The following is a 23,282-nucleotide window of genomic DNA, read 5'->3' on the forward strand; positions in this document are numbered from 1 at the left end:
ATTTTCCTTAAAGGATCTGCATCCAAAATCCCAGTCTGTCCTTATTTTTTTAACTTCCCCCATGTTTCGTCATCATAATCATTATCCCTTAACACTTTGAATTAGTACCTTATGATTATGTTATATATATAAGCCTTAACTGAGTAGCTCTAAAGTACAACTTCAAATCAGGTAATCCTAAAACCACCTTGTTTTATTGGAAGGATCAACTTATCCCACTTAACTCTTGCCCTCTTCAACTCTTTATTAATTGTCCACTTCTACTCCCATTGTTGATATAAATATGCCTGACTGGTATATAAAACTAAAGGGACTAAAACCATTTTAGCTGTTTGCATCTTATATACATATCTATAAACAAAAGCTTCCATGTTCTCAGTTTTTGTATTATATCTTGTCTTATCAAAATCCTTACCTGCTGTAACAGAAGCCCTTTTAATCCAAACTCCTAAATACTTCATCTTATCATACCCCCATAAATGAGTATTGATGAAATAATTCATGCATGGGTACTTAATTTTACAGCTGTAGCCTTTGTTTATTTTCATTAATTTTATATCCCCAAAAGACTTGAAATTGTCTAAAAATGTTCCACAACAATATGAGATGTACATTTCCGGATTTATCAGGTACAAAATATCATCATCTGCAAATAAAGTAAACTTTTTTTTTCATTATCATAGCAATTATATCCTTAAATTTCTGAGTCCTTTTTTCTGCCAATAAATATAAAGCAAGTATCAAAAGGGTAAAAGGACACCCCTGCCTGGTTCCTCTGTTCAAACACGAATTATTGGAGAGGAACTCTCTCACTTCAATTATTGCCTCTAAGCCTTCATATATACTCTTTATTAAACTTATTATTATCCTTATTAAACTTATTATTGTAACAGGAAATGCAAATGCTGTCATTGACCTCCTCCTAAAATTCCATCTTATTCTGTCAAACACTTTCTCTGCATCACAGTTCACCAACAGTATTTTCATTTATTCCACTTCTCTAGTTCATTTTTCTGTTTAAAATTGAAATGGGTCTATATGAAGTAGGGTCTGATGGGTGTTTACTGTCTTCGGATAGGACCCACACCACTGCTTTCTTCCAAGATGTTGGTACTTCCCCTCATTTTAAAATAATGTTAAAATATTCAGGATGTTTAACACTTTTTTGCAGGAAGGACTGTTTGTAAATGTCACTTAGAATGTAAATTTCACTTAGAATGTAAAACTGCCTTCAGCTGCAGATATCTTGAGTCCCACTGAGAACATTTGCTAATGGGAAAAAAACAAGCCAACATTTTTGCAGATACAAGGAACTCCGCATTTTTCATGGCTTTCATCATTCTGTCTTATTTTTCAAATCTACTTGCTTATAAAAACACTTGTTTATATTTTAAGCCAAGTGTATCAGGCTAGACATCCACCTTTGTAAAAACACAAAACATTATCTTAATTCTACATCTAGTATAATCAGTGCAATTTTATACTCCACACCAGCAGTCCAGGATCACAGCATTTTAACTTGTTTTGTCCAACATTTCTTCTCTTGTTATACTGTTATACTGTACATCCTGTATTACTTACAGCTAAAAAGAACTTGGTTACTTTTAATATTTTTAACACATACAACAGCCACTGAAAAGACCTCACCCCATATTTAAAATATCTTTAATACATATATAAAACTGCTTTACTATGCAGCATCCATTTTATATTATGGGATGTTTTATACAAATACTAGTAAGAAAAAAGTTATTACTTACTTATTTTTCCTTTTAGTGTCCTTCAAAACATTAATGCCATAAAGTGGGGTATGTGCTTTACAGTCCATCCACAAGTTTAATAAAGTCAGCAAAAGTCCAGTCTTTCTAGTTACTTCTTGCAAAACCATATTTCACAAATGTGTGACGTATGCTTTATAATGGCACATATATTCACTAATTTCAGTGTTGCTGGTCTTCATCCTGTTCGACTCCATTTCCCAGCACCAGACTGTGGTTCAAGTCCAAGGTACTCCTGAGGGTTCTAGTCAACTCCTGTTCTTTTTTCTGTCTCTCAAGCATTTTCCTTTGGAACACTGGAAAAGGTTTCACTGGCAAAGTCTCTCTATGAGCTTTATTGCCAGAATAAAAAATTCCGTTGATTCCTACTACTACTACGCTATCTTCTCTGTTAAACAATGAAAAATACAGAAGAAACGCAGTGCAGGCTCCAGATGAACAATGTTTATTATAAAACAACTCGCTGAGATGAAAAAAGTTTAAAAATAATTCCAGACCAATACATTAGTAAATATACTTCCAAGATAAAACCTTAAAGTTGAACAAAGAGTCAAGCGCTTTCACCTACATAATGTAGGCTTCCTCAGAACTAAGGTATTCAGGTACTACAGTGTTTAAATAACTTTTTTGGTGCCAAAAGTTAGTGACAGCCCTTAAAGTCACATTGCTCTATTATTTAAATATAACACTGAGCATCCTGTTGTTGTTACATCTAAGCAATATTAAATCTTTATGTTCCACTGTTTCGTTACATTACAATAAATCAATAATTAAAAACGTATGTATAAAAAATGTATGAATAAAATATATTATTTAATATAATATATTAATTAAAAAAAACATTTATGCACTATTCTTATACAACAATCACATTCGGATGTGTATACCTTAATGTGATGACTTCTTAGGGGCTACTATTCTCTGCTTTATATAAAAATAAACCTTACATCAACTGTTTTATTATAATGATAATGCACCAACTGCTCTATTCTACGAACTTCCTATGGCTATTTCTTCCAATTCACTAAATTTTGAACCATCTTCCTAATGCTAAACTTGAACAATATGTATTGGAATTGAATTCCCCAAGCCACATTTCTTATATTCTTGATGTTCTATATACCAATATAGGTTTGATTGAAATGTTATCATTCAATCCTGGTGTATTCGAAGCATCTGTAAGAAGTTGCCACCATACTTCTCAATAACTTAGAAAATCTTTTCTGTTGCCTCCTTTAGGATTGTGTTTAATATGTTCTAATATGGCAAATTTAAAATTATGTTCTGCCCCTGACTTTTCTATATGCGTGTACAAGGCATTATTCACATCCTTTTTCCTTATACAGTATAGGTGATCGTAAATTCGCCTTTTAAAAGCTCTCTCAGTCATACCTATATAGTATCCAGGGCATATTTTACATTTTTCCATATATATTACAAAATTTGTGTTACAATTACCTGTTTTAAACTTAATTTTAGTCTTGTTTGCATTTCCAAGTACAATCTCTTTTTCTTCCATTATAACTCCGCATTGGTTGCAATTTCCACACTTTGTAGTTGCCTTATTGGAGGGGTCTGTGTTACTATATATGTTATTCTCCCCTTTCTCTAACATCCTCTTTAAATTCTTTCCCATTTTATATACAAAGTGAAGTCTGTCTCCCATTAATCCAACCAAATTATCATCCACAATAAGTAACCTCCAATGACGCTCCATAATTTGCTTAATATAATGTACATAAGGGCTGTATTCTAACACACATGCTTGTTGATATTCTGCTCTATTTACTTTTAAATTAGTACTATCTCCACAGCCTCTACCTCCATTGTAACTCCCTAATAGTGGAGTGTATTTTTTACCCCACTGCTGAATTAAATATTGTTTCACATCCCTCATCATTCTCTTGTCATATCCCCTTTCTTCAAAAATCCCTGTTATGTATTCCATTTCATGTAACATTTCATCATGTCTTGATGTCATACGGGCTACCCTTATGCACTGCCCTTTATATATGTTGTACAATAATTTTTTAGGATGATTACTTGTATATTGTAAATAGTCATTGTAGAATGTGTTTTTCCTATTTTATTCATACATTTTTTATACATACGTTTTTAATTATTGATTTATTGTAATGTAACGAAGCAGTGGAACATAAAGATTTAATATTGCGTAGATGTAACAACAGGATGCTCAGTGTTATATTTAAATAATGGAGTGATGTGACTTTAAGGGCTGTCACTAACTTTTGGCACCAGAAAAGTTATTTAAACACTGTAGCACCTGAATACCTTAGTTCTGAGGAAGCCTACATTATTTAGGTGAAAGCGCTTAACTCTTTGTTCAACTTTAAGGTTTTATTTTGGAAGTATATTTACTGATGTATTAGTCTGGAATTATTTTTAAACTTTTTTCATCTCAGCGAGTTGTTTTATAATAAACATTGTTCATCTGGAGCCTGCACTGCATTTCCTCTGTATTTTTCATTGCTTTATTGCCAGAAGAATGACAAACATCCCCTTCTGTTTACTGGCTCACTTTTTGTTGAATAAACTTATTTCCTCCTTAGCCTGTTGTGCATCCAAAAATGTTTTTGATCTTCCATGAAAAAATATTCTAAAGACCGCTGGATTCAGTAGGTTGAAACTCACAATCTTTCTTACAAGTACTCTGCTGTATCCAGTTCTTAACTCCTTTGCCCTTCTGACACAATTTTGCCAGGGTCAGCCCTTTTCTGCAATATTATTGTATCTTTACTAATACAGGTCTTGGCTGCTTTCTCATGGCCTTGCTTGGAGGATGCACTCCATGTGCCCTTTCAATTAACAAATCTGTTGGAACACCAGCCTAGTTGCTTCCAGTTTTGTGCTTTCATAAAATTACCACAGTCTGTTCCTTCCAGTTTCATTGATACAGCAGAAAATCTCAGGTTTTCTCAGCATGCCATGCTTTCTAACTACAATTTTTTGAATCAGCTGTTCTTGAGAAGCCTCATACATGGCCAGCTTTTTTTTTCATTTCAACCTCTGATTATTGTAGTTTTATCAATTTATTTGTACAGCTAGTTAAAGCTTGTTAATTTTTTTCCAACCTTTTATTTGAGTTGATATATCACTTCAGTGATGCATTTATTTTAATCATAACTTGAGTACTCCATTTAGTTTTTCCTTTAAATTATTGGAAGCCATCTCTTGAACCAAAGTTGAAGCTTGAACTGCTTTTTGCTGAACATCTGCATAATCCTTCCCAGATAGTGTTTTTTCTTCACATTTTCTGGTTGGTTGATTTTCATTTGGGTTTTCCAGATTTCTTCTTGGCTGGTATCCAGGCAGTGTACTTGCTAGCCAGTAACTGAATCCCCCCCCCAAAAAAAGCCATCTTAGAGGCATTAAGCAGGTATATTTGATTACTCCAGAGAACAAAAACTCTTAGCACAGTGACATAGGCAACTGGAAGCAGAAAGGGTTGTTGTCAAACTTAGCATTCCTATGACAAGAAAAGTAATCAGAGTTCCTTTAGCAGTATTAGAGATGTTTTGGAGATTCTGTGAAAGTTTCTGTAAAGTAGGGTAATGGGGCAACCAAAGAAATGTACAACTGAAATATTTATGGAATATTTAACTTGCCAAAAAAAAAAAAACATTGTATCTATTTCCTTAGTTTCATGCATTTTACATATATATTTTCTTTAACAAGTGTCATTCATGCCAGCATCAAATATATTGCCCAAATCCTGCCTTTATATTAATTTCACTGCTTCTCCTGAAAACTTTTTTGTATGTATTGTTCCCACAAATTCCATTTATTTATGTGCAGTTTGTTGCTTCCCTTTTCTAAAAATCCCACCTCCAATTATTTTATTTCCTTTACAGTATTCAATGTTTCAGCTATGTTGGTTTACATTTTGATTTCAGTTTACTAGTAATTCCTTTTTTGCAGCCAGTAGCATTAAAGTAAGCAAGGTTTTACTGTATCTTGGAGATTCGGATCTTATATCCCAGCTCAAAAAATAATTCCATTAGTTACAGTCAGATATCTACCTGAGGAAAAATGCCCTAATGTCTGCTTGGGGTATAAGAATATATGTAAACACTTCTAAGCAAAAATTCTAAAACTTCTGGACTTTATTGCATAGTTAAGAGCCATACAGATGTCCTCCTATTGTTTCTTTGTAAATTAAATTGCCTTTCCAGACTGTCTTCCCAATCTTTTCTGACCTCTCCTGATTTGAATGTTGTAGTTATTATGCAGTATTTTATATGTTCTACTAATTATCCATTTTTAACAGCAGTTTCTGTTCTAAACTCAACTAAAAATTCTACAACTTGTCTTTTATGTAGTACTCCCTTATCCCTTTCTTTTTGCCTCTACTCTGACATCAGTCCTTGGCAGGGAAGACAGTCTTTAACTTGAAGTCCAAACTTCTGCGTGACCGCATCACACTCTCTTATGTTTTCCTCTGTAGCTATTTGCTCCCAGTTCCATGGCTCTTTTGCTAATTTTCTCCGCTAATTTTCAGTACTCTGCAGCCTGTTTTGTATACTGTTACTTGCTGTCATCCCTTTTGGCAAAAATCTCCTTTTTCCATTCCAGTTATGGCTTTGTTCTTTAAAGACTTTCTGCCACTTTATGGATATAATATTCTGTATGGGTCTTGTTAAGCATCTTAAGGACCTGCTTCCAAATTCCTACTGCTCTATTATTTACTGCTATATTATTTTTTAACCCCCTGCTTCATCATCCTTTTTCTGTTTGATTTATAACCTTCTGCTTGTGTTATGTGTATGAGACATAATAGTGCAGGATTAAAATATCCCTTCAAATCAGGTAGCCCTAAACCACTTTGGAATCAACTTATTCCACTTATCTCATGTCCTCTTTCCCTTAAAAAATACATTTCTTCAACTCTTTAGTAATGCATGTATTGTATATGACCCACATGCCACAAATAAGCATGCTATTATTTCAGTTTGCTGATGATTTCACACTTGTCTACACTGCCAAAAACCTACAACTTCAAATCCAAATGCAGGAATCCTTCAATTCTGTTGTAACTTGTCTGTGTAACTCTTGGTTACTATTAAACCCAAAGGAGATTGAACTTCTTTTCATTTCTAAACAATATAACACACCTTTTGTTACCATTACTAACTCTGTCCAAATCAAAATTGAACTTGTGAAGCCATGAAATTTGATTACCACATAAAGCAGGCTATCAGTAAAATGCACAAAAAACTTAGCACCCGACCTGACTGTCCAGGCTAAGCAAATGATTGCCTCTACAGTTACCCACCCTCCTATGTATTGCTCTCGTATTTGTCAACATGCAAACTACCCAAAAGCCCATGCTAAAAAATGGTGCAACAAAATCACAAAATTTGTGAGCTGATATGCCTTATAGATCCCATCAGTGCATAGTACTAAGACAGGTAAATTGGATAGAGTTCCCTATTTATCTAATATTCACACAACTACAGACTGTTCACAGTCTAATTTTCCAACCTGAAAAATAGCAAAAACTAAAAAAAAAAAAAAAATATCCAGCCATACTGCTTATTTAGTACTCTTCAATCTGCTGACAAATTATTACTGCAACTGTTTATAGCAAACAGTACTCAATAGACTCTTCTCAAATCTCTAGAGTTTGGAATTCCATTTCCATCGCTCTCAAACTAGCAACCCAAAACCTTTCAAGCTACTTTTGAAACAACACCTAAAGGTCTTATGGCTTTGTTCATGCATCACATCTGGGTAATCCCCCTAAAGTGTCTTTATCCACTCTATCCATCCAGCTCTAAAATTACTTTTGGGTCAGTAATCTTCCATCTTATCCTGTACTATTATGTCTGTTTGGCCATATACACTGTACCATACATTTGTCACCTTTACGTTGTCATGAAAATTCACTTTTCCACTTTCTTGCTACTATAAAATACCGTGGGTCTAAACATTCATTCTAATTTACCTTAGAATTATTTCCCATATGACTGCATTGCCTGTATCATGGTTATGACAGGTTTGTATCCTGACTATTCTTATGCATCTTATCAATGTTTTTTGTGTTTTCATTATTGTACCCACAAACAATCATTGTTTTTCCTTACTGTATACTCAAATGATTCATTATACTATGTATATGTGTATGTAGGTACGTTAGTTTCTCTGTTGTGCAGCTTTTCTCCTCAGGTCTTCGCTGAAACGGGGGTTTCCACCCAGTCGGACTTTCCCTGTCAACAAAAGTAATAAATAAATTAAACAAATGAGTTGCCGTTGTCCAGAGCTTCTCCTCTGGTTGGTAAACATATGCCTGACCTGTATTAAAATCTAAAGCCATTAAACTCATTTTCAGTTTTTTTTTCTCTTACACTCCATATAACTTCCAACTTTTTAAGTTTTGTTTTTCTTAGTCTCTTCCAGCATATTTTTAGCTGCTATAAAAAAATCCTTTTTAGTCTACACACCTAAATACTTCAGCTTATCATAACCCCATAAACATGAATATTGCTTTACTAATGCAAGTATTGGTACCATACTTTTCAAGTGTACCCGATCATGAGTAATGTTCCTCATTTTGACTTTTAAAAAGGTCTGTGTTGCTCCCACTTTGAAAGGATCTGTCACACATTCTGTGTTGACTTTTTTTAACTGATATCCATTGTAAGTAACAGTGAGTCATATTAATTCATCAAAAAATGTTTTATAAGTGTCAAATATCACATTTTAATGAAGCTGTGAGCTTCTTATTTGAAGTGAATAGTAAGCTGCTACTAAGTATTCCACGTTTGACCATTTGTTCTACATTATGAGAGGTAATGTTCCACATTTTGAAGTTGGAAGATTGAGAGCTTTGATGGGAACATACCGCTGTAACTTTTGTTTTATATTTATTAATTTCATATTCCCAAAATACTGCATTATTGCTTTTTCCCCTCTCCTCTCACTGTTGGAGCCCCTCTAGCAATCAATATTATTACTCTCCTTTCCCTTTGTCCTCAATATTTTGCTGAATGTCCACCCTAAAAGTCCTTTTTTTGCCAAATTCACATGCTCATTATTATCCAAATGTGTTTTCTGCAACATTTATTTTTCCAGCCTACATTACTTAATATAATTCATTCTTTTTTTGTCTATACCTATAAATTCCATGATATGTCCCTAACTGTCATGTGTTATGCGTGATATGGGGATGTAAAAGTGTATTGCTCACATTATACATTTTAAACATGTATTTCACCTTACATGTACACACTAAATCTTAGGAGGCTGATCATTTTATGCACTTACTTTTCATCTCCATTTGAACATGTTACATTTATGAAGATATTTTGTTTCAGTGAAATCACTCAACCAAAAAAAAATAAAAGATTTTCAGAACTCCATCCTCTTTTAACTTACAGCAAGCACACAAAAAACACAAGTTTATCCTTGTAGATAAGAGCAGTTGCATTAAATTGACAGCTGCATCCACAAGGCATTACCTATTCTAATATTAAGGTAACTCAAGTGGAATCACGTTAGTCTGTATTCCCACTTACACATTGATTGCTGTTTGCCCTTTTCTTATCTTTGTTACGCTTCCAGATGTGAAAGACAGCTTGCATGCTTTCAGTAAACATTAATTTTTTAGTCCTAAGAAAAAGTGCAGTGACTACCATTAAATAAACTTAATTGTACACTGTTGTATTATTAAATGTGTTGCATTAAGGCTGCTGGGAAGGCAACTGCGAAAGTAACTTATTCATTTCCCAACAGTGTCAGACTATGTTTTCACTTTACTGCTTGCCAGTGTACCATTAAATGTTATTTTCACTGTATCACATACATTTCTTTCAGTGCAAAGTGTTCAGAACTCTTCCTATTAATCAATTGCATCTGCAGACACTGGTTCATAGTATATAGTTTAGTACTAAGCTAACTGCCCTTGCGAGCCATTTTAAGCCTAGCCAATTATCCCTTGTAAGACCTAAACCCTGCACCTTGTGTTTGTAAGGCAAACACCTTAGTCATTACGCCCCTCCAAACCCCTGTCTCACCGTTATAAGCAGTTGGTAATGAGAAGAAAGTTAGTAGCTTTGTAGATGCATAAAATAATCTTTGTAAATTTCACTCTGAGTACACTATTCAGACTTCTTATGATTAATCTGGTCTCCAACTGAGAGTATTTGCTAATGGAAAAAATAACGAATGTTAATACAGTTTGATTCATTTTATATAAATGTAAATTTCCTATGTCACAAGTGATAATTCAATAAAGGTATTTAAAAAATATGACTTTGCCAATGCAAGAAAACTGCCATTTGTATGCCTTTCACGTTGTCTTATTTTTAAGTCCATTTACTTAAATAACCCTCTTGTCTATACGTTAAACCAAGGACATTAATCTAGACATCCATTCATGTGAAAAGCAGGAGAATCTATTATCTCAGTTCTACATATAATGTGAACACTACACTTTTATATCCCCAACTCCAGCATCTCAAGATCACAACTTTACATTTAACTTGCTGTTTTACAGACCTTTTACCTCGTTATATTGTAAAGCCTTGATACATTACAACTAAGGAAAAAAGTACTTTGTTTAATAAATATATAGTCTGATGAAGCAGTGGTTGTCACTGCGAAAGTGCTCACTTTACCTTTGTACAATAAATGAGAAGATTTGTTTTATTTAGTCTGCTGTGTTGCTGATTAATCTGGTTACCTTCCATCAATGGCAAGTTTGTTTGGCTTTTGGAGTTTGCTGTATCTGCTTTTGGGGACTGCTTTGAACTGTTTGGGTTGTTTTTACCATTGCTTTGTTTAATATCTTTAGCTTATACAGCAATTACTGATAATAATCTCCACCTCTTATTTAACATACCCCTAGAAGCACCCTATACAACACAGTTTTACAGTATAAAGTGCAATTTATATTGTGACATTTTTATACAAATATTACAAAGAACAAAAGCTATTTTTCTTAAATTATTTTCCAGTCCCTTCAGTGTCTTCCTAAACATTAATGACATAAAGTACATTGTATGCTTCATAATTCACCCATGAGTTTGCAAAGCCACATTTCACATATATAATCATGTATCTAATGGTATTGACTGATGCTGTACAACCTCACATTTATTCACTAATTTCATAATGTTGCTGGTCTCCTGATCATCCTCATCTCCAAACAAGAGTCATTGCTTTTTCTGTTACACTTTTGACCACTGGATGCATAAGCTTCAATCTCATCCCTTCACAATATTCCCTAATTGCTGGGATAAAGTTGCTTCTCTTCTGACTGTTGTTCAGTGAGTAAACATTTTTCACACTGTGTTGTCCCTAGCTTTTAATACTTTTCCCCACAATTTTTGTTAGGAGCAACTTTTTCTGCTGGTATGATTGCATCTTTACTAGTACAAGTCTTGGCTGCTAGCCAGGTTTGGAGAATACAAGTAATGTGTTCTCTCAATTAACAAATCCTGCTGCAGAACACTAGTCCATTTGCTTGTCTGTACTTTATAAACTTAATACAGACTAGTTTCTCTAATACATCAGAACATTTCATGTTTTCTGTGTGTGCTGTTTTCTAGCTGTACTATTTTTGAATCATTTATTCTTGAGAAGCCTCATGCTCAGCCTTTTCTTCATTTCAACCCCTGTGTTTCACAGTTTTATCAGTTCATCTGAATAGCTGAAGCTTCTGTTTTTTCTAGTATTTTGTAATTTGGTTGTTTAATGTTCCTTCAGTTATATTAAACACCTCCAGGTGCATTTGATTTTTCCTCCCAAGTGTTGAAAGTCATCATCTGTACCAAAGCTGAAATTTGAATTGTTTTTTTCTGAACTGCTGCAAGATTCTTCCCAGCCAGTTTTTTTCTTCTCCTTTTCTGTTTGATTTTCTGTTACTTTCTTCAAATTTCTTCTTTGTTGGCATCCAGGCAGTGCAGTTAGTAGTCAGTAACTCAGTTTTATCCAAACTGATTTTTGCTTTTACTAGCTTTTTTCACAGATGCTGTTTTCAAACTGAGGAGAGTTGTAATAAAACCTGTTTATCATTGTGCAGCCATCTTGAAGTCCTCATCCTGTTTCTATTCTTGATGGAATACAGTTTGCATTTCTCTTTTGACATTTTTAACGTGTCTTTGTTTTCCAATCTCACTTCCCATCTTCCTGTTGTTATATATTGTTCATGCTGCCTTGCAAATTTTGCTCTATATATTCTGTGGTTGTAGTTTAGGATTCAGTGATATGTCATGTTATCTAGTGTAATTTCTGAAAATTTATGATTTGTTTTTGACATTATTTTATATATATATTTTTATATTTCTAGAACCTTACCAAAAGTAAAACATTATAACAGCAGCTTCTAAAAAGACATACATTTAATCAAAATTAACCCTTCCCTCTCTCCCTCCCCATCTTGCTGCTAGAAAAAAGGAGACAAAGTCAACCTTTACTTTAGTTTTGTCATAAATCTCATCTTTGTCTCCAAGATTACAAGAATATTTAAATGAAAAACAAACACTAATTTTCTAAAGGAAAATCATAATTTCATTGCAAAGTTTGGTTCCATACTTCTAGAATTACTATTTTTATGTCTAAACTTGCTTATAAAATCAAGTTATGTATTTCAGAAGAAGTTTTTTTTTTGTGCAGACAAACATCCAAATAGAATATTTGCACAAAATGTGTTCACCTTATATTGAGTATAGTAACTTACATGTCTTTTTCTACAGGGGTAAATTGTAGAACATGGTCACAAAACAAGTTACCATAGCAATGTCAACAGTCTTTTCCAAATCCTACGTAGGCCAATCTAATTGTATATAAATACAGTCTTAAAATGTTGTTTTGTTGAATAATGTGATTTCTAAAAAGAACAACTACAGTAAGTATTGGTTCTACATATCTTTGAAAAATCGTAATTTGTAACAGGAATAGTTAACTCTTATCCCAATTCAAAAACAGATTTTGTGATAGCATTATTAAAAAGATTAACTGCAGCTTTTAAAAGCTTAGAAATATAGCTTCTTGAAGTATAGAGGGATAAAGTAACTGGAAATAGTCTGCCTGAAATATGGAACCACTTTTCATAAGAAAGCATTAACTTAAAAGATTTAGCAAAATCAAAGTAATAAATGTATCTTCATTAAATGTGGTACAATTATGCATAAGATAATGTTAAAATGCTCTTTCAAAATTCAGTTTCATAATGGAGGATCCATACAAAAAATTTGAAATTATACCATGGAAGCATAATCTGATGTAAATGCATTTCTGCTTTCTTAAAAGAATGCAAATTTTGTATATGAACATCCTTTGAAATGTTTTAATTTAATGAAGTCATCAAGGTTGAAAGTCTTAACTGCCAAGTTGTATTAGAAATCTTAGTGCCATTATTTAAATCTTTATTCCAAGTTACATAATAAGAGTTTAGATATAAGCAGATAATTCTGGATCCTATACATTGCATCCAGAGTTACAGTGAGAGCAAGTATTTCCAATGGAATTCTGAGGGAACCCCCATTCTAGACAAAAAGTGTATTTTTTAATTTTTTGATAATCAGTACAATTGAAAATCAGTATGCTTTTTTAAAAGGTCAGTAAGTAAGTATATTTTTAAATGAATTAAGTTAATTCTTCCCAGAAAAGATAACTTAGCTTTTATCCATATTATGTAATTTTCTACATTTTATTGCAAATATAATTCAGCCAAGCAACGTGATCTGTTAGAAAATAAATCTATCCTAAAAACGTAGAACTTAAAACAATTTGGCTCAAGTGACAACTAGTAATAGAAATAGTAACAATTTAGATTTAGTAAAATTAATACAGTATCATTTAAAAAAGTTATACAATTATAAAAGAGTAAGACAGTAAATGATACAAGAAATATTAAGATAACATTTGTATACAAATTTAACTGAATAATCATTAAGAATTATTGGATTTATGAAAAGGGTTGTGATCAAAGGTAAATAATATAGGGTTAATGGCAAATAAGAATAAAGTAGGAGACGTCCGAAAACTGCTGAAGTATTTCAGAATCTTCAGTATTTGAATATAATACTTGGTACAGAAAAGGGATTTAAACTAAACAGGAAGAAAGGTTTAAAATTTGTAAAATCTGGAACATATCTCTATTTATTGAATCAAAAGCCTCCTGTGTGTCATGGGAGCAAAATGTGACATCATAAGAAATACTTCTATTCCTTTTATTCCTGTAAAATAACTGGAATAGCTTGTAGTAACTGAATAGTAGAGATTTTTTTCAAGAATATAGCGAAATTGATTAATAAGCAATTGTGATCTGATTTTGGATAATAAAAATTATATAATTTAGCAAAGATTGTATAATCTGAAGGATGGCAGTTGGCTAAACTATAACTAACTATCTGTGTCTGACTTTTATATTAAAACCAATTTAGCAAGAAAAAAGTTGGATCAAAGAAATTTACATGTGACAAAAATTTAAAATCATGAAATTTATGACTAAGTTCTGCTACAAAATTCATATAAAAGTCTATAGTCAGTGAGTCAGGGCCAGGAGCTTTATTTTAAGAAAAAAAATTCAATAATTTCTTTTATTGGTTCTACTATAAAAAGAATGTTAAATTTTCTAAAATCTAAGCAAATTGCTGTCATTTTGTCTTTTATACCTTCTAAGAGGAAAAGATATTTTCAAAATAAGCAGAAAAGTGAAATATATATTTATTGCTACATTCTTCAGCCACTACTTGATTTTTTGAATAAAATTTGATTTTTGCTCATCTTAAAAAAGGTCTTTAAAGCACAAACCCATGGTTCATTCTTTAAGGTATTTGGCATCCAAATTTGCTGTCAAAGTATTCTTGCCCAACCCTATTAACAGAGCTAACCACTGTAGTTGAACTTCAACCGTTTTATTGTTATACTTAGAATAATTCACACCCACTAAAATATCTAATAATTCTAATTGGTTAGTTAAGAGTTGAAAAGTTTTCTTATTTACCATTTCCTGTAAAATCAGTTGATATAAAGCACCGTTAATCTGCTGCTCATACAGTGTTAAAATGTCATTATTAATATATACCCATAAAAAGTATTTTTCTTCAGGAGTAAAAAGTTTACTAAAATGGGTGCATGATCTGATAATACTTGAGGATATACCTTGATTTAAAAAAGTTTTGACACCTAAGCAACATCAAGTCTGGTCATTTTTGTAAATTGAAAAGCTAAATGGCTATAGCCTTTCTGAGTGGAATATTTTAAATATATCGAGTTAGTCTTCCTTGCAAATGTTTTGAAATTGTTCTTTTTATTATTCTTTCACCCAAGGGAAACTCAGCATTAAAATCTCAAGCAAAAATAATGAAATCAGCATTGAGAATTTGAGGATTTGAAGTCTATGTTATTGATTTTGTAGGAAATCAGAATAATTAGCAAAAAAAAAAAAAAAAAAGAGTAAAATGGATCCAATAGTGACTACAAATTTCTCACAAAAAATGTTGTTTAACAAAATTCTGTCATCTACGTCCTGATATGTTTCCAGGATCTGATAACTGTTAGATGTGGAAATAAGAGCAACCCCCTAGCAGTGTTGTGAGTTCAAGTAAACTTGGTTTAAAATGTTAGTTCTTAATAAGACATAATACTTTAAATCACTGGGATGTAATTCTTGTACATGTATTGCATTACATTTCATTTGTTAAATAAACTTCAAAAAATTACTTTTTAAACATGATGTTTCAAACCATTAATGTTTAAAGATAAGATATTCATGCACTTGAAAAAAGGCCAGCATCAACAAAGCCCTCCCTCAAGGAAAAAGAAAATAATGGCAATGTGACCTTTGATCCTCCCCTCTCATGGAGATTTTAGCAGTATATTCAAAGCATTTTTATAAGCATCAGAAGGAAAGCGAAAGTCGAACCTTGATAAGTAAGTTTTAGTATTGCTGGTAAAATACATTTTTGTAGAAATGCCCTTTTACCATAAATGCGTTATTAGTTTGGTAAACATTTTTTCTTGCTACTTAAGCAGGGAAATCCTGGAAAGTATGAATTGACTAACCAAAATGTATTTATCATAATAAAATCAGATATTGTTCATTGGGTGGGCCCACTAAAGAAGGCAAAGACCATATGGCTATTGTAAAATTCCTTTCCATTTCAGATTGAAACCAAATATTATTGCTACTCTTAAATTCAGATTTTTTAAATTAAAACAGTGACCAATTATGTTCAAGGATTTCCCTTTTCTGTGTCATTATCTGAAAACAAAACATTTGGACTGGTGAGGTTATTGCTCACCATTATCTGTGGTTCTTTTGTTTCCAGTTCATTGCCATCATTTAATTTATGAATTCTAGTTTCCATATTAAAGTGGCTATCATTTCTTCCAGTTCCAGATTATATTCATGTATGTAAAAGTAAGTGTTTGAAAAATGACTGCAACTGTGTTTTTGACAGTCATTTAATTCAAGTGATCTTTTATTTTCAATAATTACTTTCAAAGTACAGTTCTTATCACAATTAAATTGTTTGCTGCAGTAATAATCCTACACCTATGACTTGTTGCACATTTGGGCAATAATTTTGTATTTACTAAATCAGTGAAAGCATATTGATTTATTTCATTTATGGCAGTTTTAATTATATATTCAGTACTGTTGTTTTATTTTGACTATTTTAATTTATTTAGTGTCAGTAAACAAAGAAAAAAGGTGTCCTCAGAGAAATGCAAAAAGTACAAAATATATAGAAAAGTGTCCTTGTTTTTAAATAAAAACAGTTTATTGTAACCTCTGCACCCAGGTCAGCAGTGCTTTATATTAATATTAATCATGTTAATCTGAGTGTGATAACATATAATTATTACAGGGGCTTTGTATCTCTTCCTTGAATTTGACAAGCTTCCAAAAGACACATGTATTATATTATGAATGCTTACAACACCAAACATCTAAAATATATTAGCCATACAAAATAAAATAAAAATATTTCAACACAGTGACATTACTTTTTCTACATCTGAAAGAATTGTGTTTAAACTTATTAAATATAGAAATATCATGGCAACCTTGCACAGCAATTCAGGGTGATGCATTGAAAATGTGAATCATCAGAAAACAAGACAAGCAGCATCAACAGAAAAAAAATCAAATACAGTGATGAGGTCTAGAGTAATGTAATTTAAATTTTAAAGGCTCTTGAAAACCTTGTTTGTAGTCCTCGTCATATTCTCAAATGTGCTGTAGTACATTTTTTGCCTCATTTCAAAATTTAATTTGCTGCTTGGTAAAATGTTAATCTTGTTATGCTGATCATATCAGATTAAGTAACAGCGCTTCAGTTTGGAATTTGCAGTTCTTGGCTGGAGAGAAGTTATAGTAGTAATTTGTTATGGTATGTTGGTTTACTCACCCCCTACTTTCATGCTGCTTTACCTACATGTACTGCACAGCCATCTGAGCTTCAAACTGAGCTGTATAATATTGCATGGTGGAAGTTGCTTAGCAAATACTGCTACATTTCTATGCTTTTTGCTTATACATTATCTTCTCATGTTTTCAACATTACCAGAACTTATTTCAGAGAAAAAACTCCATTGTTTATAAATGACCTTCTTGTGATTTTTATTGCTTTATTCACTTTTAAATCTGAATATTTTGGAGAAGTATTAAGTATTTAGTATAATAATTACAAATTTAATAAATTATATTTTTAAATTGGGGGCTGGTAAGTTGTACAAAAGTGTGAGCATTGGTCATTTGCAGTTAAATTTGCCATTCTGTATGTGTTTTACAGGTGTGTGTACATTTAACAAAGATGTTTGATTTATATTGAAACTCAGAATGCATTTGTTTCTCTTGCATGGTATACATCTTGCTGTTCATGATTATTGTTCTAATTTAGGAGTATTGTTGGTTTTAGGGAACATCAGGACCAGATCCCACTACTGTGTACGTGGATATGAGAGCATTAAGACATGACAGGTATGGGACACCAGCTGATCAGTGAAGTCTGCAGAAATGTTTTCCATAAAAAAATACAATTGGCTAGTCTGTAAAGATTTTTATATGATATGTAGCATGTTAAAATGTTGTAAAAGTAATAGCAAAGCTTATAAATTAACTCAGTTAATATTTCAGTACATGAAGAGTTTCACTGGTAAGGTAAAATAAAATGTTACATTAGTAAACAAATATCAGTCCTAACTAAGGACTCCAGAGCAATGTGCCTTGAGATGCAACACATGACTGATTTTGCAAGAAATAAAACACCACAATATAAATGGTAAGATGCTCTTCCCTTTTGTTCAGTGTTTTGATGATTGGTTTACCTTGCTTATTCACAGTATTGTGGCATTTCAATTAATATTATAAGGATTTGAATACCAGGGTCTGTCATTAGTTGTTTTATGGTGGCATGCTGAAAGAATTGTATACTGTGCATTTTCAAAGACTGCTGGTTGATTGAGACAGTAGTTAGAATTTCCTTCTTTAGCACCTTTATTGAATAATTATTTGTGACAGGCAGATTTACATTAATATAAAAGTAATCAAACCATATTTACAAGTACACATTTACAAACATTATACATTACATATATTTTTGTATATCACGGCACAGTGGATAGCATTGTCTCTTCACAGTAACAGGGTCCCTGGATAGATTCTTGGCTGGAGTGCATTCTGTGCAGAGTCTGCATGTCCTCCCTGTGTTCGCATGGGTTTCCTCTGGGTGCTTCGGTTTCTTCCCACATTCCAACGACAGGCAGTAGGTGGATTGGGCACACTAAATTGACCATAGGTGTGAATGCGATGTGTAAGAACTACCGTGGCAGGGCTTAGATACATAAAGTATTCATTTTCTGCCTTCTGTTAAATTTTCATTTTCAAGTAATTGTCTTTCTGGCAGCCACCAGAATTAAAGTTGACAAGGTCTTGCTATGTCTAGGCAATTCAGATCCTCTATTCCCAGCTCAAAAAATTATTTCTTTAGGTACACTCATTTATATTTAATATTCCTGGGAGAGTACTGTGCAGAGAATTGTTAGTCTGTCATCTCATTACACTCCCAAAATATGCTCCCAGTTTCCTCTTTCTTCCCAGTTACATGTTCAACATTTGCATCTACCCAAGGAAAAATTATTTGGAGTCTGCCTGGGTTCTAAAAGTAACTGTGTGAACACTTACATGCAAAAATCCTAAATCTAGAATTTTGTTACATATTTGGGAGCCATACATATATGCTACCATTGTTTCTTCATGAATTGCATATCTCATCTCTATTCCCAATCTTTTCTGATCTCTTCTGATTGATTCCTATAGTTATTGTGCAATATTTTAGATGCATTACTAATTATCCCTTTTTTAACAGTAGCTTCTGTTCTAGATTCAGTTAAAAACTCAGCCAGTGTAGGTCTTTCATTCAGGAGTCTCCTGTCCCTTTCTCTTTGTCTGCACTCTGATATCAATCCCTGATGGGGAAGACAAACACTAGCCTGCAATCCAGATGTCTTTTTGGCCTCTCTATTACCGTTCCTAATTATTTGTTCCCAATACCTTGGTTCCTTTCCCATCTTTCTTCAATAATTTCAGCCCCGTCTTGTCTGTTTTCTGTACCCCAGTTGCAGTCATGCCTATTGGCAGTATCTCCTTTCTTCATTCCCATGTTGACTAGTTCCTGGTATACTTTCTGCTACTGTATGAATATAATATTCTGCATGACTGTTATTCTCCTTAAAGATCTTTGTTCAAAATCCCATTATTTCCTTAACTCTTGAATTTAGCCCCTGCTTAGTCATCATCATCAACCCTTTCCTCTTAATTGTAGCTTTCTGCTTGTGTTTTATATATATATATAAATATATATATATATATATATATATATATATATATATATATATATATATATATACACACATCTATATGTATTTCTATGCCTTCAAATCAGGTAATCTGAAACCTCCTTGTTCAGTTTGGGGATTGGCTTATTACACTTGATTCTTGCCTCTTCCCCTCCCAAATAAAATAATTTTTACTGCTTGTATCTTGCAATCCATATCTATACATGGGAGCTTCTAGTTTCTCAGCTTTTGTATTATCTTTTTAGTATCTTCCCATATAGCCTTAGCAAATTCTTTTTAATCCATGCTCCTAAATACTTAATTTTATCATGCCCCCATAATTAGTGGTATTGCTGAACCAGTTCATATGTGGATACATAGTTTATAAGCTGTAGCCTTTGTTTTATCCTCATTAAGTTTATATCCTGAAAAATCCCGGAACTATCTCAGAATATTCCACAACATTGAGATGTCCTTTTCTGGGTCCATCATATGCAAAATAATATCATTTGCAAATGAAGTCAACATTTCTTGAACACCCATACCAGTCATATCCCTGAATTTCTGAGTCCCTTATTTTCTTTGCCAGTGGTTCTAAATCTAACACAGATAACAAAGGGGAAAGAGGACACCCTGTCTGGTTCCTCTGTTCTGCAAATAAAGACAACTTTTCTTGAAACCATGCCAATTATATCCTTAAATCAAAGTCCCTTATTTTTTTTCCAGTAGATCTAAATGTTATGTAAAGATACTCAACAGTATTTTTAATAGTATTTTTTTAACAGTATTACTTAACAATACAAATTTATGCTTATCAGTCTTAACATATTATACATATGATTCTTTAGTATCAGTTGTTTTTAAGAATAATTTTATTACTAATCAAAGTTTTACAGTTTAATATGTGATGATTAATATGACAGCTTTTTAAATGCATTACATTCAAACATACATATTCATGATTCTTATTATCTATTGTGATTGGTTTCAATGTTTATTAATTCTAAGCACTGATAGGCCCGTTCTCCAAGCCACTTTTTCAAATATGAAATTTTCTTTGAGTGTTATCGGTGTTGGGTTTTAACATTAAACTACATTCCTTTTATTTTGGCTCTACCTTTATTGGACTTCTACAGAGTATTGGGTGTGTGTTCCTGTTTTCATTCGCTGTCATGTCCGTATTGGTTTTTGGTTTTACATTCGAGATGTCTGTGGTTCCAAGGACTGAGACCGAGGAGGAGTGTAGAGCAGGTGAAAGGGGCGAGTTACGAAAAATGATTGGACAGCTTTCCCAGCTAGTAGAGCTTCTAACCCCTGCCTGCCAATCTATTGTTACGCTGGTTTTGTGTGTTCCAGGGAACCAGGAAATGCTTTGTAGTCAACCAAGGCAAGGATTATCGACTGCTTTTAATGTCTTACAACATTGTTCTTCTACACAGTTTAACCAAGCTACGGTTAACGATTCAATTGGATTACCTAATATTCTATTAACACAGCAACAAGTAGCTGAACTACAGGAGAATGAGTCAGCAGGAACCAGTTCTAATTCTAATTTTAATGGAAAACAAGGTGACTTGCACAAAAATAAATCTTTATTTAATTTTAATAACATTTTAAAGAAGAATTATGAAAAAATAACCAAACACACTCAAGCAAAATAGATACTAAAACCCTGACTTACAAGGAAAATTTGGATAAGTTACATTTTTTGTTGGACAAATATAAAAACATTGATTGTGACAATGTATATCTTAATGAGTGTTTAAAACGCAAAATAGTCCCTAAGGGATTGAGAATTTGTAAGTACCCCAATAGGGTGCAGGAAGGTTCTGAATTTCATACTGAATTGATAAAAGCATTTGATAGATGTGGCTTGGAGATAATTAGGGCTATTACAGATGAAAATGACAGGGAAAAGGTGTTTTTGTTGAAGGAAATGGAAAAAAACAGTGACTGTATTTTAAATGATTATTTACTGTTGAAAGCAAAAAAGTTAAATATCATGACATTTTTGATCATGTTGACAAGAAATGTATTAATAATTTTCAAAGAAAGGAAGGTAAACTAGAGAGGGATCTTAAGGAGTACAAGGATGGTATAGCCTATCCCAAACCTAGACCCTTTCAAAGATTTAAGGAATTTGAAAACAGGGGAGTTGATAACAGGTTTGTTTCGGAGGATGGTGAGTCAAGGCATATACAGGATACCCATGTTAGGGGCATCCCTTTAGAACATCCCCCTCTTCAGAGATCAGACAGGATCAGGAACAAACAGGTTTATTACAATTACAACAATTACAGAGGGAATCTGGAGAGGAATGTTTGGAATTGATTAGTACATACTTAGAGCAGGAAACGAGTCAGACACCATTACATTCACCACCAGGAGAATTTGGCCAAGTACTTATGGAATTGATTATTGAAGACCCTGATGGCATTACGAACCATGATAGAATTTATATTTATAAAGGTTACAAAATTTACAACTACAGTGCTCTTCCTATTACTATTCAACATTTTAATTTATTTTCAAAAAGCTTCAAATTTGTTCCCTTAAGGAAGGCTAATATTCCTAGAGCTATAATTGATTTAAAACTTTTTTGTAACCAACCTAATAACCCATCATTATTTACACCTTTGAGGAAAAAATTTATTTTTAATCCGCCCCTACTCCCCCACCTAAATATTTTGAGACTTTCATGGAAAGAGAAATTAGGAAGGAAATAAACAGGCATTGGATATATCCCAATCTTTCCAAAGATGAAACAAGTCTCTTAGATGTACTTAAAATGGATCGTTCTGTAAGAATAATACAACCAGATAAAGGGGGCGGAACTGTTTTGATGGAAAGTATTACATACGAGTCCAAAGTAAAGGAAGGACTTAGTGACAATTGTAAATATTCAAGGGCCTCTATTAATGAAGTTAATAGAGCTCATTCTAGAATTCATCTTATGTTGAATGATTTACTTTTGGAAGGCTCTAAAAGTTTGGATATTTTTAACTTTTTATATAACAAAAATCCTAGGGTTTCCTCAGTGTTTGGTATTCCTAAGGTCCACAAGAACTCCTTAGATCCACCACTTTGTTTAATAGTATCTTCGGAAGGCTCTATTACAGCTCCCTTAGCCAAATTTGTTGATATCAAGTTAAAGGATTTATCTTTGGGGGACCAGCAGTACTCAAAGATTCTTGGGATTTTCTCAGACAGTTAAAACCTTATATCAAGAAGGGATAATATTTATTACACTTGACATAGTGGACTTGTTTGGTAGTATCCCTCACGATATAGGTCTTCAATGGTTGAGGAGGCAATGAGTACATACGGTAATTTTTCCAATAATGATTTTACTAATTGCCTAATATTAATAGAGTTCATTTTAAAAAATAATTACATGTTTTATAAGCAAACAAAAGGTGTGGCAGTGGGGGCCAAATGTGCCCCTACATATGCTAACATTATTTTGACTTGGTGGGAAAACACATATGTGCTGAACAGTGAATTTAATAACTGTTGGTCTCTTTACAAGCGCTTTTTTGATGACATTGTTATCTTTTGGACAGAGAGTTTAGAAAGGTTTAAGGATTTCCTTATATATTTAAAAGGTACAACAGAATTTTTAGATTTTACTTACAGTTCTAATACACAGGAACTCATTTAGATGTACACATTACAAAAGTTAATGGTAGGTTT

General features: G+C 32.8%; 1 protein-coding gene across 10 annotated transcripts in view; it reads left to right on the forward strand.

Moving 5' to 3' along the window:
* The window catches only part of DIP2C (disco interacting protein 2 homolog C), a 2,757,794-nt gene that overhangs the window by 2,459,471 nt on the left and 275,041 nt on the right, over positions 1 to 23,282 (forward strand). For all 10 annotated transcript variants that reach the window (XM_044064688.1, XM_044064689.1, XM_044064690.1 and 7 more), the window contains one exon: positions 17,672 to 17,733. In XM_044064688.1, coding sequence (XP_043920623.1) covers positions 17,672 to 17,733 — 62 coding nt within the window. The remainder of the gene's footprint in view (positions 1 to 17,671; positions 17,734 to 23,282) is intronic.

The sequence above is a fragment of the Protopterus annectens genome, chromosome 3.part0, assembly GCF_019279795.1.
Source record: "Protopterus annectens isolate FY-2018-M chromosome 3.part0, PAN1.0, whole genome shotgun sequence".
Taxonomy (NCBI): Eukaryota; Metazoa; Chordata; order Ceratodontiformes; family Protopteridae; genus Protopterus; species Protopterus annectens.